This window comes from Bradysia coprophila, unplaced genomic scaffold (genome assembly GCF_014529535.1).
Source record: "Bradysia coprophila strain Holo2 unplaced genomic scaffold, BU_Bcop_v1 contig_232, whole genome shotgun sequence".
Lineage (NCBI taxonomy): Eukaryota > Metazoa > Arthropoda > Insecta > Diptera > Sciaridae > Bradysia > Bradysia coprophila.
The window spans coordinates 9,775,515-9,794,349 of NW_023503493.1; the positions used below are offsets into that span (position 1 = coordinate 9,775,515).

Here is an 18,835-nt window from a genome sequence, read left to right on the forward strand (position 1 = left end):
CGAAGGACAGTTTTCTTGCTAAACAGTACATTTGATTGATGTATACGTCTACGTTCTTTAAGTCGTTTTTTTCCCTCTTTTTCATTTTAAACTTGATTTTTGTGTAAATTTTTAATTTTTGATTTGACTTGATATTGTTTACTGATTACATTCTTTTATTTTACGTCGCTTCTTAGTCGTTTGTTGGTTGTTTCAAAGCTGTGCTTAGATTTAAGTTTGTTTTATTTTGATGTGTACCATTTTTGATTGACGAATATGTTGATGGTGAGTATTTTTGAATACGTAAATTTAAATAAATAAAAATTACTCATTCAAACAAAAGTGCTGATCCGGTTGTATGTGTGAGCGACCCAGCTGAAAAACAGCTGTCACAAATTCATGTCTTAATTTCACTGACGTCCACTGTATTTTTAGAATAACTGAAGAACATTGATCAATAAGTATATACGTTAGACAATAGTTAAAAGACTTTAAATTAAAATTAAAAATGAAACTAAATTATTAAAAGCATGAAAATGTTCGTTGTACGACAGTTTATCGGTTATTTATGGTTTCCCTTATTACACTCGTACACAATTCAACTGTTGTAAACTTTGCATCTTGCTATGAACATTTTCTATATCGTAAAAATGAAAACTTAAACATGAGAATGTAATGAAGTAGGTACACAGTAACTTATTTTTAAGATTCTGTCTCTACTTGGCGCTTTCAGCGAATCGATTTTCAACCTAGAGTAATTATACCTAGAGAGGGAATTACGTAAACATTACGTCTCAACATGAAATACGAAATGTTTGGTAGTATGTGTTTGTCTTCTTTAAGTGGGAAGTGAGAACTATCAAAAGAATCAAAGCTGACATCTATTGGTGTACAATCGTACGAAATGAGTATCTTATACAAACTAATGTTCTTGCAATTTGTGCCCCTGAGCTTTTCGTCTCAGGCTAAGCAAAATTGGTATGTACGAAGAAATCGCCATGTCCTCCGGTTTGTTTGAACAGACCATGCCTGGTTTGTACATTCATTGGGGGAAAGGGGACATATTCTATCGTAGGAAATACCAGTCTAGGTATAATTTGTCTGAGGTTTTCACTAACTTGAAAGGTTCTATTGGCATACTTTGGGTGTAAGCTCGCAACACTATTAGCAAAGATCACGATACGTCAAAATATATGGAAAAATGTGAGAGTGAAATAAGATGGGATGTGACGCCCTCCACAGTGCAGCTCAAGTCAGGGCCTATTTTAAGGAATTTAATTTCCAAAAATTTCCAAAATTTCCAAAATTTCACAAAAATTCCTAAAATTTCCAAATTTTGTTTTCTGTTAGATCTCATTCCGAAGTAATCTGTTAAGCTCAAAGACATGAAAAACAACTAAAAAAGCAGTAAAAACGACATTTACAATGCAATCTGTTGTGTTTTTAGATAAAATGACAAAAATGATGGAAAAATGTAAGAATTTTTGGAAATTTTGGAAACCTTTTCTTTAAACCTTTGAATGAGCGTTTAAGCTTTATGCGATTTTGGCAGTATGAATACAATTCTCACAGTTTATTGTCAATTGAGTATCCTATATGCCGCTTGTATTACGAGTACTTTTGTTAATTATTATTTATAATACTGAAAAGCCAGTGAATCAATTTGGGGTATAATCAGTATAATATGAATACTTTACAGAAAAACCATAAATAACGGCGGACCGCAGATTATTTTAATTGAAAGTTAACTGAGCACCGAAAGCTTAACGATTTCGATCCATTTTTAATTGTATTATAAATTCCAATTCGTGACAAATACAACATCCAAACTTCCCATGGAAAAACAAATTTACAAAGAAAAATATCGCCCAAACACACACACGAGTAATTTTATTTTTTTTTACAAAAATAAACATTTATGTGGGTGATTGGATTTTATGGGTGCATTTAAATATCAATTTTGTGGGTTTTTTCCTCGGCGAAACGGATGAATTGATAAAAGTTTAATTGAAATTGGATTAATAAAATTAGCGAGGTAGGACTTCTAGCACCTGTATCAATTTTTTTAGTGGGGGTAATAAAGACAGAAAAATCGTTAAACGGCCGTTACGTTCAGGTGTGATTAAAATTGTCAGATAAGACGAAGGAAGTGGATATGCGTGGGTTGTGAAGTATTATTGAAGTTATCGTTATACTATGACCTTCCTTATATTGTACAATAATAGTTGTCTGTTAACTAAGAAAACTGAAAATGTCCACGAAACGAAGTCAGATTCGCAAATCACTCAAATTGAATATTTTATTTACTCGAAACGCAGGGACTATTTTTAAGATTCCATTTTCCCAAATAGTCTTGGCAACACGTGACGTAAGGTGATTACATGCTGCATGCGTCGAAAACCGTACTTCATGATCGACGCCCTCATCATATAATGGTAGATTATTCACCTATGTCCACATGTTTATTTAGACACTTGGGGAGTTATTGCATGAGCCGAAGGCGAATGTTATAACCCCAAGTGTCTAAATACATTTGGACAGAGGTGAATACGCTATTTTATCTACCGACGGCAAAAAAATAGCACTTTTTTACTGCTATTATTTCACCTAGGTAGATAATAGTGTTTTACATGAATAGGGATAAAAAGATGAAAAGTAGAGTTTTCGTGTGAATTTTGTTGACCTGAGGCGAATCCGAGGTCAATAAACACACGAAAACGAGACTTTTCACTTTTATCCCGAGTTATATAATGGACTTTATATGCTGTGGGCGTCGAACGTCGTGCCGTGCTTTAAACATGAAAAGTACGGTTTTCGACGCATGTAGCATGTAAAATACTACTACTTGACGAAAGGAGAAAGAAATGATGGAACTATCGAGTCGGTAAACTTCTCACCCTTCAAAGGACAACCAGATTCGGTATACTACGATAAGATCGCAAAGGAATGAAATGAAACGGTAAGTATGCATGAACATTCATGCACGCTGAACTTGTCATAGTGGTCTACCGGGCGATAGGCCTATTTTTGAAATTTACTAAGTCTCGATTTCCATTTACGAAAAAAGCAATCTGTTTTCTCTCCTTTTACTCTTTGAACAATAAAAAATAGGTGTGGCTTAGCTAGACGGGGGCAAAACGGAATGGTTTTTTCGTAAGTGGAGATCAAGCCTAAAGCTACAATCGCAGTCAAAAAAGCATGCCGTGTTACCTCCGTTTTGGCTCAGTTTACTTTACAGATCGTTTTATAACAATATGAAAGAGGCGTGGTACGGTCCCTAAAGAAGGTGACGTAAATCGCCATTTTATTAGATACACAGGAACATACCTTTTCCATACAGAGAAATCAAATTTGTGTAGCGAGGTGAATTGGTATCATAATCTGCGCAATGAACGTCAACACAGGGTATGGTCGAATGTCAAACTTTGTATGGAGCGGAGGACATAGCGATTTCATATAAACAAACTCACCTCTCATGAGTGGTGAATTTGTTTATATGAAATTGCCATGTCCTCCGGTTCGTATGAACAGGCCATACCTGGTTTATACTTTCACTGTATCTGCGAGACTTCCCCAACGTTTACAGTATCAGAAAAAACTTTACAGTCTCAAATGAAGTCTTGGGTTCACCCTGAGACAACACAGCCAAAGTAAAAACGATTTAGTATGCTCATTAGTCTATCGACGGAATGTCAATTCTTTATGCAGTCCGCGATATTTCAAAAGTAAATAAAAGTTATCAGGAAATATTCCGAAATTTTTTTCACGTTTAAATCGTCAAATCCATCCTCCAAAATGATATTTAATCAGCTAAAAAATTACTTAAAACCGACGGACATATACACGTCGCAGCGACTGATGTTGTGCTTAATGAAAGTTGCAGGATTTTTACCGCTGCAAATTACGGAAGATAGAAACGGCCGACGTCTGCAAGTTTCAGCAATGGGATACACTTTGTCCATACTAATGTGCACATTCAATGTTGTATGCTTTATAGCCATAGGTACAAACGGCAGAGCAACAACTTTGTCCTATCTGTTCGATAGACCACGTCTTTCACAGATCGGCACGAGTGTAAAAATGTTAAGCATCATCATAATGGTACCGCTGTTGTACGGTTCGAGCTTACGCACGGCAAAGAAAATGACCACAAGCATGCAGTACATTTCCAACATTGACAAAAGATTGCATCTGATTGGCATCGATGTGGACTACTGGAAGGAATTCTATCACAGCTTTTTCGTCATTGCGTTCATAGTCACACATTTCGTTCTTGTTTTGGTGATGTCCACCTGGCAAAACGGTGTACTGGAAGTGAAAGCTCTCATTTTACAGCAAGATCCAATGAAAAAAGATTTGATAAAAGATGTCACCGTTGCGTTGTGGTTAGGACTTGTGACACATCACTTATCGTTGGTGACAATGACGATAATCAACTGTTACTACGCGACAGTCATCAGGGAAATAAGGGAACGATTCAGAGGAGTAAATCGAGTAAGATCTGCTTTTTAAGTTGAAAAACTGCCAACCTGAAACTCAGTGTGATTGTGTAGATGCTTAAATGTATGTCTGAATCGGCCTCGGAGGCTACTGCTGACCGTGACATCGAATCAATTGGATCGACCTCTTGGAATATACGACATAATTCACAAATATATAATTTGGTCGACGAGCTTTACAGCATACACAACGACCTTTGCGACACCTGCGTCATCGTTTCGGAGTACTTTTCGCTTAAAATCGTGTCCGTTATTGCAACTGGTTTCATGACAATGGTAATGAATGGTTACTACTTTGTGTTGTCCGGTTCACAAGCCGATCAAAAAGACAAACAGGTTGACTTGGTTTACACGTCCATTGAATCTATCTGTGTTGCGCTTGCAATAATTCTCGCTTGTAATTCAGCTAGCAGTATTACGACAGAGGTCTCGTTAGTTGTTACTGTAACTTTCAATGAGATCCGTTCTGTACATTAATTCCCATTTTTCTGTTTTAGAATGAAAAATGTTCCGCCCATGTGCATAGAGTCTTGAGCTCAATCAATGCACCGGATACGAAAAATAAACTTTTGGAATTTTCGCTCCAATTGATCAATCGAAAAATTGAATTTTCTGGCTTCGGTCTTTTTGTTATAAATAGGGCATTGCTGTTAGGGGTACATCTACTCTAACAAGACTATTTAACCGGAAAGTTGACCGTTTCATTTTGCAGATTGCGGAAGCAATCACAACGTACTTTCTCATACTTGTGGAATTCAATGCCAGCGACAGCAATACGCCGAGGTCACATTCGGATGTATCAAAATCAATGTCGTTTCTAGGGTCCTAATGCTTGAGATTAAAGTCGTTCGAATTGACTATGGGAACTATTTTGCCTCATTTAATGACATTCATTCTCCATTGTAGGCTGCGAGCTCATATTATTTTCAGAGACTTAAACGTGCTGATATGCTTCAAGGCAAATATGGGTTTATGTTCAATTATTTGTACTAATCCGAATTGTTCACGGAATGCCAAACAAAATGACAAGTTTGAGTATGCAACAGAGCTTCAGATGCTTGCCCTAAGCCAAGTTTCAAGCATATCATTCTGTCGCTCGCATGTAATGGTCGTTAGAAATAAATCGCTCATAAATGCTAATTTTGAGATTTCTCCCTGTCCAATCACCACGTCGTGCACACAAATCTGGACTTCATTTGTAATTTCGAAAGAGCATAGAGGACACACAGAGTGTATGCAGAGGCGGATTAAGGTTTTCAGCGCCACTGGCAAACGCAATTTAAGCGCCAATTTTTCTATATGAATTTCATATAACAAGGTGGTACTAACGAAAATTGCTGCTTGTTTAAGACGTGCATTCCGGAGACTATTGAAATGAATGATAGTGTTTCGATAGAAGTGGAAGAAATGTAATTGCGAGCGCAGCGAGCAATAAATTTTCAAAAATAAGATATCACTACACAAATTCTGATACCATAAAAAAATGTTTTTTTGATTATTGGCATGGCACTGACTGGTGTGAGTTAAAATTTACAAATTTTAGTTTATGAAGACCACATGCACATCACAATTCGTAGTTTTTACGCTAATTCAATGGTCGAGCTTTTTCTTTTTCGAGGCATCAGATTTCCTTTTTTAACCTGATTTACGCTCTTGTGTGTAAAAGGCAAATGAACATCAGCTCAGCAATTCATTCTGAACTAGTTCAAGTGATCGAATAGGCGCTGTTTTCTCATTTTGTGACACTTTCCATGATGTGAAGAACTATAGTTCTAAATGTTTCATTTTAGACTTCACCATTCATGTTTCCTCGCAAAATAATTCCTTTTTGTAAATGTTTGGACTGAATACTATGACATACGAATTGAATTTTTCACTTTTAACCCGTGGACTCCTGCACTCGTCAAAATAAAAATTTTAAAAACTAAGTGCGTACTGTGCTTTATGTGATTAGGCATCCGCAAACTGTCTATAGGTTTGTGACAGATTACGAGCGCCGCAGTTTGAAACTAATAAACAATTTCTCTTCAGACAATAATTGTCCATTATGTGGCTGAGCTCAGCGCCAAATGTTTCTAGCGCCATGGGCACGGTACCGAATTTCCCATATGGTAATCCGCCACTGAGTGTATGAACACTGAAGGTAATTCAAATGCACGAAAACATGTAGGACCCTTCTTTGAGGTGAATTTGTGGTGTTTATATACTTTGGTTACACAGACCAAAGTTGTATATAATCCACTGTACAAAATTTCAATTGATCTGAAATTGTACTAAATCGTTTGAAAATTACAATTCATCGAATTTTTCGAGTGACCTTCATATAAAACCTTGACATGATGTCACATGGAAACTTGAATGTTTAAAGAAAACAACTGAAGAAAAGTTATTTTGCCTCTGTTTCACCTACGACCGGTCAGATCACATACTCCTTTGAAAGTATTACTTTCTTAAAATGGAATCAAATTTTGCCTGACCGACCAGGTAGTACCAAGAAGGTTTATGATTTTTTCTGTGAATGCTTGAAGGTCAAGTGACGTTGCATGAACAATTCATGTAAATCTAACCTACCTACGAAATAAAAATATCCATTGAATGAACAGCATACAAGAAAAACCTTCACAATACGCAAAATGGGAGTAGGATTTGTAGGAATGGCTACAATTTCACCTGATTGAAGTTGGATGATAAAAGTGTTTGCCCATAATCATTTGTCTGTTTGAAATGATCAACAGAGCACGTTCCCAATAACCCATAGCATTCTTCGAAATACAAAATGAAACCAATATACCTTTCATCAATACTCTATAATATCCCTCAATGCGAATAAACCCGTTGTTGGTATTACTCTCTGGTTGCCGTTCGCATAAAGAACTCTTCTTCTGCTACAATTTCTATTGACATTCTTCTTCGATAAATGGTTCAATGAATATTTTCTTTTATTTACGCCGATTTGATTCGAATCGAATCGATTAAGGGTCCTTTAACGGTGAATGTTTGTGTGTGCGAAAAGGGATATTGATTGAAACGCTCTTTCGTGTTCGTAAACACTGAAATTTCTTTGGCTTGCATTTGATTGACTTCTTCGAAAGGTATAAGCGGATTATGATTACAGTACCACTTGTAACAAGAGCGGTGTGTTTACTTTAAATAGGAGTTTCGAGCAAATTTTACAATTATGGAAACGTTGGTTTTCCGTAATTTCGTTCTTTTGTGGTGGGGGAAGCTATTGTTCTGTTCACTTTACTTCCCTTTTTTTTAATTTTTATAATCAGAGAAATTACGGATTCCGACTTTTTAGGTGAATTTATTTTTGTAAAGTTGCCGTCATCATAATTTGACTATTGTTGTTGCACCTGCTAAGTTAAGTGCACAAAAATTACAGAAAGTACAAAAGTACATTCGAATTCCTGTGGGATTGTAGCGGTAGCCCCCTTCCCTTGGTTTATCAACTTCATGTGTACAAACAAAAAATTGCTCAAGTTCATGGTTCCTCTCTTTTATAAATGATGTGTGCGAATAATCAACAGACAGACAGATGGGTTCGATCAGGTGTTCTTCAAAGGTATATTATTCTCCTATACTCTTTTCCAATTTTATTTTTAATGCATAAATGGATGTAACACGTGAAACGCGGTGCACAAACAAACACCATGATCCCAAAGACATAAAATAATCAATCATCAATTGAACGTTGTTCCATTTACATTTGGTAAAAAAATCCGACAAATTTCTGAGTGTACTTTCTTTCGGAAACTTCGACATCGACAAACAATTCATTTGGTGCCGAATATGGGAGGAATCTTTTTGTGTTCGAAAAATTATTTTCCAAGTGACACTTTCCTTCGTTATCTCACCATCCACCACCGACAATCGACTATAAACTTTATATTTAATTAAATTTTATGTCAGAGCCCCAAAAATGTTTTTATTGTAAAAGTTTCTTCGTTTTTTCCGGTTTTATATGCGACCATTGAAACGGAGTTCCACGAAGGAAATGTTTGTTCGACAAAATATCTTTCACATTATTTAAAGCCAATTTTAACCTTCATTTTGAGAAGACTTCGAAGAGGATTTACCTCTTTTTTGTTGCGTGTTGTGTGTGAAGAGAAAGAACTTGGTACACAATATATCCCCGCAAAGCATACGTCCTTAAAGAGTAGATGATATTATAATTCAAAGTTTGTTGGGGACTGTTTGTCTTTTGTTCTTAAATTGAGATAAAGTATTAGATGGAAAAGGAAAAGTTTGCTTTGGTGTAAATCAGACTTCCTTAATGTTGAAGGAGTTCAAAAATCGATAGAATTTCAAATGTGAGTTCGGTTTACATTTTTTATGAGTTTTCTTTTTGACAAAAATATGATTATTTCCTGGGGTTTTGGAAAATTTATTAAATTCCCAATACAGGTCGTGCCACGCGTGCATAAAAATCTAGGCTTTCATTCAATGTCTTAGAAGAAATTCCATCAAACACTTAATAGGTAAATGAGAACCGACCGAATACGTTTGCGTAGGTCATTGTAATGGGAGATTGAAGTTTTGACCAATTCGATGCAGAAAGTAATTCTAAGAACAAATTGTTCTCCAATTTTGTCAGACGCCCAAAATGTGCCGGAAGCCGTTTCCAGTCTCGATGAAAATAAGTATGTGTAAGGTGTTCTGCAGCAAGAACTACAGGGATATCGACAATTCTGATCAAAAGAATTTCTACAAACAATGTAAAATCAAAAATATGTGGCCGCCATTTTGTAATTTTCTGAGCGGCTGTACGTTTTGAAGGTTAGATAGACGAACTTATAAAAAGATCAGTGCATTTTAGAGACATACTGTAAAACAATTTTTTGTTTAGAATAATGTTTTACGTCGATTAAAAATAACTTGTCAAAACTTCAGTCCCCCATTAAGGTTACAGATGGAAATGTAGATTTTAACATTTTCAAAATCTTCTCGCGCGCGTATCCCACAAAAATACAGTTTTAGTTCTTAATTTGTTGAGCAGAACCGATTTTATTTCATTTTGTAATGTGTAAAAATCGAGGACCTCACTCTATTATCAGAGTGAAAATACAGGGCACAGGATATTGAGTAGTGACGCAAATCCACTCCTCCAAAAAAATTGTTGTGGGGACTCAGGAACAGCAACTTTTTGACTACCCTCTTGACCTCGCAATTTTTTGGGCGTTACCCTCAGTGTTACTTGTTTTGTCACTGGACTTGCGTCACCTTCAATCTTGATGAGTTTTTTTTTGACTGATCAATATTTACTGCAAATCTAATAGTAACCCGAATTCGGAAGAATCCAAGTGGGTCTAGGAAAACCCTAATAGATTTCAAACTATTTTGGTTTTAAGTTTCTTTAGCCATGCACCAGGTGATAGATTGCTTCATAACTTCTAACTTTACCGCACTGAAAGGTTAGTATTTCCTCCAATTTGGTTGAAATCCCCTAGAACATATGGCCATGGAACCAAGTAAACAGCATATTCCCGAAATGTCTTTATTTCGAAAGAAAAAGTTAGCAAGTCGTTAATGTTTTCGAAGAAACAAAGTCCCATCCTCAACAAAGTTGTATAAAGTGTTGGTTGAATACAATTATGTTCTTGCTGAGCCGATGCAGGAGCAATGGAGCATATGTTTAAGAAATTATACTTTCCCATTCCCAACAAATTGTGGACTCACTTCTCTATCTCTTAGATTAAACAAACGAGTTGATTGGTTGTTTCTACATATTTTGGATTTCTCTCCTTATCGTTCTTTGCATAGATAACATTATATGCCACTGACACACAGTTGAGTATCGTTGTACTTACATTGTACAACGGATGTATAGAACACTCAATTTTTTTTACCATCTTAAGGGCATGCTTGGAATCTTTTTTTTTTACATTTTTCTTGTTATTATTTCTTATACATAGCAGTTCTTTATGTAGTATGTATGGATTTACAGAGTTATACAACGCTCTTTCATTCGCGCTGCTAGCACATTCACAAATACAACGAAAAATCTTAAGACCACCAAAATGAGATATCTCCGTTTCTCTGTGCGAAATAATTTGGGTAATTGCATAACTCTCCAGATACTATCTCAATAGCAATGGTAATTGCAATTAAAAAGTAGAAATGGGTCAAATGGTTTAGAAGATATCCGTAGCTGGAGTGCTATTCTTAAACTCTGAAGAGCGACTTGCATTCAGAAAATTGTTGTCGTGAATTTAGAAATCGTAACTTGACAGTGTCAGCTTAAGAGTGGTCCATACGATTCGTAACTTTTAGGTTGACAACTGTCAACTATCGAATTCTTAAATTCACGAGAATCAGCGCCCAGAAAACATGAAAACGCGACCCGAGCCCGTCGTTCCGGGAAACATTTGAATTGTGTTCGACATTTCGTTCATTTTGGAAATTTGTTGTTTTGGCAAATGTGAGGGTTGCGCAACGAGCTGAAGATGACTGAAATATTCGCACAAGCCAAAACCATAACTTACAAGCAGCTATTTTACTCAAAAATGTAAGGTAAAGCTAACTTTACTTCACAAAGCCAAAAATTTACTTTTTTTCGTATTACTTCCGAGGTTCCAAGTTGTGTATTTGATAAGTGGGGTGTTACAGCCCAACCCGAAGAGTTTAGGTTTACTTAGGCAATGTAAATGAAAATGAAACATGCCGTAATACGTAAAATTTCTTATTTGCCAGTGAATGAAATGATAGAAATATGGCACTTTTCGTGTTAAATTTAACGATTGAGGCAAAGTCGAGGTCGGCAAACACACAAAGAAGTACTGTATTCGTTGGTAAGTAGGGTACTATTTCTGGTGTTTGGGTTTTAACAATATTGTGTGGGAGTCAGGATCAGGTTTCAAAAATTTCATAGACGACTCGCCATTGTCAAGCAGCTATAAAATAGAGTGTTAACGGAAACAAAACGTTTCTTTGGTTCGGAGTTGAGGGCAATGTCAAGATAAGCGAACTTTCTGTTGTGAATGCAGGAAGCTCAGCTATTATTTTCCGGCCGAACTTTGATAATGGGAAAACTTTCCTTTATGTAACATTTCTATATTGTCCCTGTCTGCAAGTAGGCATTTTTTTGAGTGAATTCGTTTAGCTATTTTAACTCTATGCGTTCAACTCAAACTCATTTACGAAAGTGGATGAGATTGCTGAATAAATTAGATATGAAGATAAACACACAGACAAGATTAACGGTAAAATTCTAAGAGGCTTTTTACCTCCATCCACTACAACAAATAATAATGTCACATTCGAGTAGTGGAGTGATACGTGAAGTGGCTCACTTATGAGACAAGCATGTAGGCTGCAGCTGTAGGTATATGTCTCGTCTCACGTAGCAAATTTCCAGCGTTTAATTGACAGAACCTATATGGGTATATCCAGGGTTAGTTGCGTTACAAATTTCGTCATTTCTGAGGTATAAAGTGAGCTGCGTTGGCTATTCTAATGGGAAAAGGATTTTGAGTTTAAAGAAATTTAAAAATCCGTTTAGATTGCACCAAATTATTTTATTGGACGACTATAGTTTCGACTGTGTTTAACAAGTCATTATCAAGTCTATATTGTTGGCTACGTTTTGCGGTAACAAATCAGTCTATAAATTTTTTAATACTCAGGAGACCTTGTGCTTTCATGCCAACAAAAATTGGAATTATCTGCGAAGTGTGACTTGTGTGATCGAAGAAGTCGGCGGTTGCGTTACACGTTTGTGACTTTTCGAAATATTTTTACCTGAAAACTATGGTCAAAACGCGCAGTTTAAGCTCAGTAAGTGGTTGCTGGCACAAAATTTGTGGGAGATATGTCTAAAAAATTGATATTTTTCGGGTGTCATTAATAGCCAGCAATATTTTTTTTCGCAATTGGTGGTTGATACCCCACAGAAAATGTTGCTTCGGCTCAAAACCGTTTAGAAAAATGGTTACCGAATTTTTCGAGATGACCTCGACGAGTTAAAATTCGAGGATGATACTTATCACCACTGGAAAGCTGTTTCACCTACTTCACTCAAAGTTATTTTTCTCGTGAAGTCATATGCTATAGCTTTCGAATGACACAGGTCTTCAGTTCGTATATGAAAAAATGTAATTTCGGCAACAATTTGGGTCGAGGTGATTTTACATTACTTCAAAGCAGAATGAACCAAAAATCTTCTAAAAATTTAATTTCGTGTCATTTGGTGCAATTGTGGACTTATATCGATCGGATCTATAGAGAAACAAGTTTACAGAAATCTTTTGAGATTTACAAACAAACACTTTTTGGTCATATCTCCCCGAGACGTTATGTCAATGACCTACATATTGGTGTCAAACTATGTGTCTTGGCAATAGCTTTCAGCAAAAAAAAGGTTTAGTGAAGTCAGTTCAGGTTTCTTGAAAAAAAAAACTAGAATTATCAAAGATTTGCTGAGATCAAGCATACACTTTTATGACGATATCTTCCCGAGATTTTGGCCCACCAACCTAATATGTCTAATATGTCTTAAACGACGCGTCTGGTCAACAGCTTTCAAGGAAGAAAAGTCTACCGAAATCGGTTTTTATTTGGTGAAAATATTTCGAAAAGTCTCAAATTAGCTGGAATTACCCATAATTTTTCCCGTGTACTGCTATGCTCGGTAGACGGAAGATTATATTTATTTACAGATGGGAAAAAGAACCAAAGAGTCTACATACCTCTTGTATGCTCGCATCTCTATATCGTTAGCATGCTATTACATTAAAGAGATATAAAATTTCATCAGCCAGGAATTCTATGTAAAGATTGTTACTATTTTAAGAAACATTATTTTCTTGTCAGAACCTATCCAAATGTATACGAGTATGTAGTATACGTGTGTACATAGGTACCTATCATGTTTTGCTCAAAATTAAATTATAATTGCCCTTAGGGGTCGCCTTTGTGATATTATCCAAATAAACTTATGTTGATATTCGTCAATATGTACAGAGAAGAGGCAAGCCTCTATTCATTATATAGATCTGATAATGCCTTTGAATAGAGATTCTTTCTTCTAGCTACTTTAAAAATGGAATATAACGAACCTGTCTCTGCATGAATACAAATTGAATTTCACCAGCTACAGCAAAGATCGATATATATATATATATATAATTATTCCAAATATAGTTTTCATGCTTTGCTGAATTATTCTATATGGTATAGATGTCCCCAAGATTTTTTTTTTGTCTCCATCTACTTCACTGAAATTTGTATTTGGCCACATTTGATATTAGATTAGAGTTAAAACCCATTTCCGGTCGGCAATTGAATACTTAGGAACGATGTTTTGCGAATTGATAGCTACACGGGTATCGACATAGATATAAAAAGTCGAACCCAATCCGATCAACCAACGCACCTAGCATAACAATAGAATATTGCTTATGTCAATCTGCACAACAGGGAAAAGTGATATTCGACATTTTTACTAATTTGGGAGTTGTTGTGGTTTTGTAATTGATTCCACTAGAATTTCGTTGAAAAAATGAAAAATCTAGATTTTCATTTACTGAATTTTGGTTAGGCACGCGCTCACAACAAGAATGGAATGCTAAAATTAAAAATCTATATTGTCATTTCTAAAATAAATTTTGTGTGAAATCATTTACAGACCACACCACTGTTGTTAGAAATTCTAGAAATTTCTACAATTTTTTAAAGTTTCTACCAATTCAAAGAATTCATTTTTTTTAGAAAGTGCAGAGTTTTGTGGACAAATTTCTGGAAAATTCGATAAATTTTTACAAATTCTACGAAAAACCTAATAGTTACTTACATAACAATGGATATAAAGTTGAAAAGTTGAGTTTTCGTGTGAGGCGAAGTCGAGGTCAATAACACACGAAAATAAGACTTTTCATTTTTATCCCGAGTTATGCTATAGTTTATATGCTGCATGCGTCGAAAACCGTACATTTCATGTTTGAAGCACGTCTTTCAACGCCCTCAGCACGTAATATATATTATCACATACGCCCGGTGTTCGGATGTCAAAACTACTTAACTAGAAGAATAATTCAAAAATTACACTTCAGTTCTATGTTGTTGTCTCGTTTTCGCTTATGTAATAAAATAGTTTACACACTTGTCACTATCAGTCTCGGCAAGCCTCGACTTTTTTGTGACAAGTGCGTAATATATAACTTTTGACGCGTGATATTCAGTGTTTTAATGGTTTGGCGAGTATAAAATCCGTTATATAAGTCGGGATAAAAATGAAAAGTCTCGGCTTCGCCTCGGATCTACAAAATTCACACGAAAACTCTACTTTTCATCTTCTTATCACTAGTCATGTAATAGTATGTTGTGTTACAAGTATTGTAATGTTGATTTTTTCAGCACTAGACCCAAGTTTTGGGTCGTGTGCTGAAAAAATCTCATTACAATACGTGTAACACATCATGCTTTGTGCCAACCAAGAATTGGAATAGACAAATGCCCAAAAAATCATAATTTTCATGGTAAACAATCACTCTTCAAATTTGATCGATCACATTGCTTTGCATTTTCTAAAACGAATGTTGTAATAACTCATACAAATTCCATAACAACACTGCTTTGAGTGTTGAAATATCCCATCAAACGGGTGCTGAAATAAGTCACTTTACAACACTAAAATGAGTGCTGAAAAGAGTCGTACTTCAATTCTCGGTGGCACAAAATACTATTACATGCTGAGGGCGTCGAAAGTAGTGCTTGAAACATGAAAAGTACGGTTTTCGACGCATGTAGCAAGTATCACACTTGCATTTCAAACCTAAACTAATTTTTTTGTTTTCCTTAGGTGTGTAATGAGCCATTTTCGGCCTTAGCATGTAAAATTATTATTGGTATAATGCTCTTAGTCTAACGTAAGCAATATCTGCAAAAAAATACAGAAAAATTCATATCGTCTAATCAACATCCAACTTTAAAGATCGACTGAGTAGCAAAAAACAAATTCAAAAATGGTCTCTTACTGAACCGGAAATACTTCCGACATGTCTCCCAAATCCACCTTTCACAACTTCCTTTTGATGATTCCCCATAAATAGATTGAGTTAAGCCGGAAAAATCATAACATTTCGAATCGCCAATCTCTCATCCTTTTTATTCAGCTTTCAGAGCCCACCCCCACCCTCATCACTCCAATATAACATTTACCTCAGAAAAATCGTTGTAATCATTCTCCACCTTCGGAAATTGTATTAATTTAATTATTTCTTAAACGATTTTCCTATTCTAGAATACTTAAATCGATGAAAAGCTTTCAATTTGATGGCAATTCAACGTACAACATGCCATCGAACATGCCAAGCAGCGGATTAATTAAAAATTGTGCATGTAGTACTCGCACTGTGTGTGCATCATGTTATGTACTTAATATAAAACTAAAAGGTGTACGATGTGGATAGATAATCCTGTCATGACATGACATGACCGGAGACATACTAACTAACGCGCATACAAATGGGAAAATGAACATATATTTTTCACCATGGTGCTGGGCGCTGCTACATAATACTGCTACGAAATGGTTTATACAATGCCAAAAGCAATCTCGTCTCTATGATAACATTAGGGCATGTCATTGTGTACATGATTAGGATGTGTTTGAATAATCAATTTCTATAATTTTGTTTAGCTATGAGCGCCCCCAAGTGAATTGTTGATGATATTATATGGTATACGTATGTTGGAGCCGATTAAATTTGAAATTCAAATTTAGACTCCGAAAAAAAAGAATCTGATCCACAAATGGCACTGGTAAGAGTTCACAGTAATGCCAAATTGTCACGTGTCATATCAGCGTTTATCAGAAAAACGAGCCATCAGAACAGTCTGCGACTGAGCCCCGTACAAACCCGTATATCTATTGCGTACGTGACCCTAGTGCGTCTGTCAACCTACTTTGACCGTAAGCCTATTGCGCCGGTTAATGTAGTTAAAGTAAAATTATTATGGAATGTGTACATCTTAGAAATTGCGCATAGCGCAATTACGAAGCCCCGTACGACGTTCCTTTCAAATAAAACAAAAATTTCAAATAGCCCTAAAATTTTAATTTATTGAGTATAAATACACATAGGGCCTAGCATCGGCCTCAGTCCGAGGATCCAAATTTTTTTTTTTTTTCAACTACATTCTATTCGGCCTTTGATTACCTTCCAAATGAAACAAAAAATACGGAAAACGGATGAAATTTGCTCGAGTTATATGTAAAATACACATAGGGCCCTAGTAGCGGCCTTAGTCCGAGGACCCAAATTTAATTTTTTTTCAACAACATTATATTCGGTGTTCGATTATCTTTCAAATGAAACAAAAATTACAAAAAACGGATGAAATTTACTCGAGTTGTATGTAATATACGCATAGGGCCCTAGTAGCGGCCTTAGTCCGAGGACCCCAATTTAATTTTTTTTCAACAACATTCTATTCGGTGTTCGATTATCTTTCAAATGAAACAAAAATTACGAAAAACGGATGAAATTTGCTCGAGTTATATGTAAAATACACATAGGGCCCTAGTAGCGGCCTTAGTCCAAGGACCCTATTTTTTTTTTTTCAACAAAATTCTATTCGGTGTTCGATTATCTTTCAAATGAAACAAAAATTACGAAAAACGGATGAAATTTACTCGAGTTGTATGTAAAATACGCATAGGGCCCTAGTAGCGGCCTTAGTCCGAGGACCCAAATTTAATTTTTTTTTCAACAACATTCTATTCGGCTTTTGATTACCTTCCAAATGACACAAAAATTACGAAAAACGAATGAAATTTACTTGAGTTCTATGTAAAATACACATAGGGCCCTACTAGCTTTTCACTTCTAAGGCCCTAACTCACGGTCCACTCACCCGATTTTAAAAAACTTTTTTTTCCTGGATTGGTATTGACAATACCTATCATTTGCCGTGCCATTTACATTTCCATCGTTTATTTTGCCATAAATATCACCAAAAGACCTTAAATCACTTAGGTGGCCCTAACTCACGAAGGGCCGACCCGAATATGCCCATCTTCGAACTTAGCCTCACTATTTTGACTATCTTGCAGGGAAAAAACTTTGAAATCGGATTTGATTTACTCAAGATATCGACGTGACGGACAGACGGCCCAAATTTTTATTGCGGATTCGTCATCTATGAACATAGGCAAACACTTTGCCCTCACCGTCTGCTTCGAATTCCATCAATTACACACGGCATCGTAATCCTATAATCCCCTTCGTACTTCGTACGGGGCTAAAAATGCTGAAAATTCCACAGAATGTCTGGTCAATCATTTATCATCGATTCTAAAGACTTCTACGAGTTAACAAGGTTTGCAGCTTAAATTTACTAGTGTTCCAAGGCCATACGAATTGTCGAATTAGTGTCAAATTTCATCCATAGAGACATAACCTCATCAATATTTTTACTGAACTAAAATTGCGCTACAATTCACGCCATAAGTGCGTTTCAAAATTGTAATTTACGATGAATCGATGGATGAACCAATGAATTAAAAAATAAATTCCAACGCAGTCTTATAATGAAAATGAAGCGAGTTGACCAAATACAACGCTGCCTTTGATTTGGTTTTTGTACGTTTCATTTTGAATTTGCAGCGGACTTATGGTGTGAATTTTGTATGAAAATTTCAGCACAGTTCGGCGATCGGAATATCCTCCTCAATGAATGTACAAACCAGGTATGGTCTGTCCATACTAGCCGGAGGAAATAGCGGTTTCATATGAAGAAACTCACCTCTCAATGATTTTCATTGAAAGGTGAGTTTGTCAAAATGAAATCGCTACGCTAAGCTAAGCTAAGCGATAAACTCTCTAAATGACCCTCTAAATTTCTTATTTCTCTTCTTCTCTCATTTCTCTATATATTCGTTATGGAGAAATGAGAGAAGTTAAAGAATTAATAGATTTAGAAGAAGAGGTCATTTAGAGAGTTTATCGCTGTATTTCCATACAAATTTTGACATTAGACCAGACCTATAGAGTTTAGTTTCATTGATCCTCCTTACATACAACCGATACAACCCCTTGTGCTTGACAGAGTTAATGGAGTTCTCCCATTGACATAAAAGAGTGTCTCAAAAAATATATCGAATTTTTGAAAACATCTGAAAATGTTGTATTTTCCTTTTACACTAAACCGTTTTTTTTACCGCATTCGAAATATTCGTCAGTTGCGAATTTGCAGCGTAACTATACCTCGTTCTCGTTAAGTACGTTTTCCAATTATCCCATCAAATTTCAATTAGAACGCTGGAAAGGTCCTTTGTTCTTCAATGCAACAGATTGTGTTGCAAATCTCAAAACTTTCTGTTTGAGTTCTGCACAAAACAAAATCGTTTTTCAATA

General features: G+C 35.8%; 2 protein-coding genes across 2 annotated transcripts in view; one reads left to right on the forward strand and one right to left on the reverse strand.

Moving 5' to 3' along the window:
- LOC119076462 (D(2)-like dopamine receptor) overlaps positions 1 to 18,835 on the reverse strand; it is a 104,023-nt gene that overhangs the window by 38,161 nt on the left and 47,027 nt on the right. The window lies entirely within an intron of this gene.
- On the forward strand, positions 3,696 to 5,466 carry LOC119076473 (putative gustatory receptor 28a). The gene is made up of 4 exons (XM_037183250.1): positions 3,696 to 4,473; positions 4,533 to 4,904; positions 4,976 to 5,134; positions 5,191 to 5,466. The coding sequence occupies exons 1-4, from the start codon at positions 3,775 to 3,777 to the stop codon at positions 5,305 to 5,307; spliced, it is 1,347 nt and encodes a 448-aa protein (XP_037039145.1). The 5' UTR covers positions 3,696 to 3,774; the 3' UTR covers positions 5,308 to 5,466.

What these genes read in the sequence shown, in the direction of transcription:
- LOC119076473 (XM_037183250.1), top strand. Translation starts at nt 3,775, where the DNA reads ATGATATTTAATCAGCTAAAAAATTACTTAAAACCGACGGACATATAC. An exon ending in GATTCAGAGGAGTAAATCGA is followed by an intron (nt 4,474 to 4,532) that starts GTAAGATCTGCT and finishes GTGATTGTGTAG; the next exon opens with ATGCTTAAATGTATGTCTGA. An exon ending in CTAGCAGTATTACGACAGAG is followed by an intron (nt 4,905 to 4,975) that starts GTCTCGTTAGTT and finishes TTTCTGTTTTAG; the next exon opens with AATGAAAAATGTTCCGCCCA.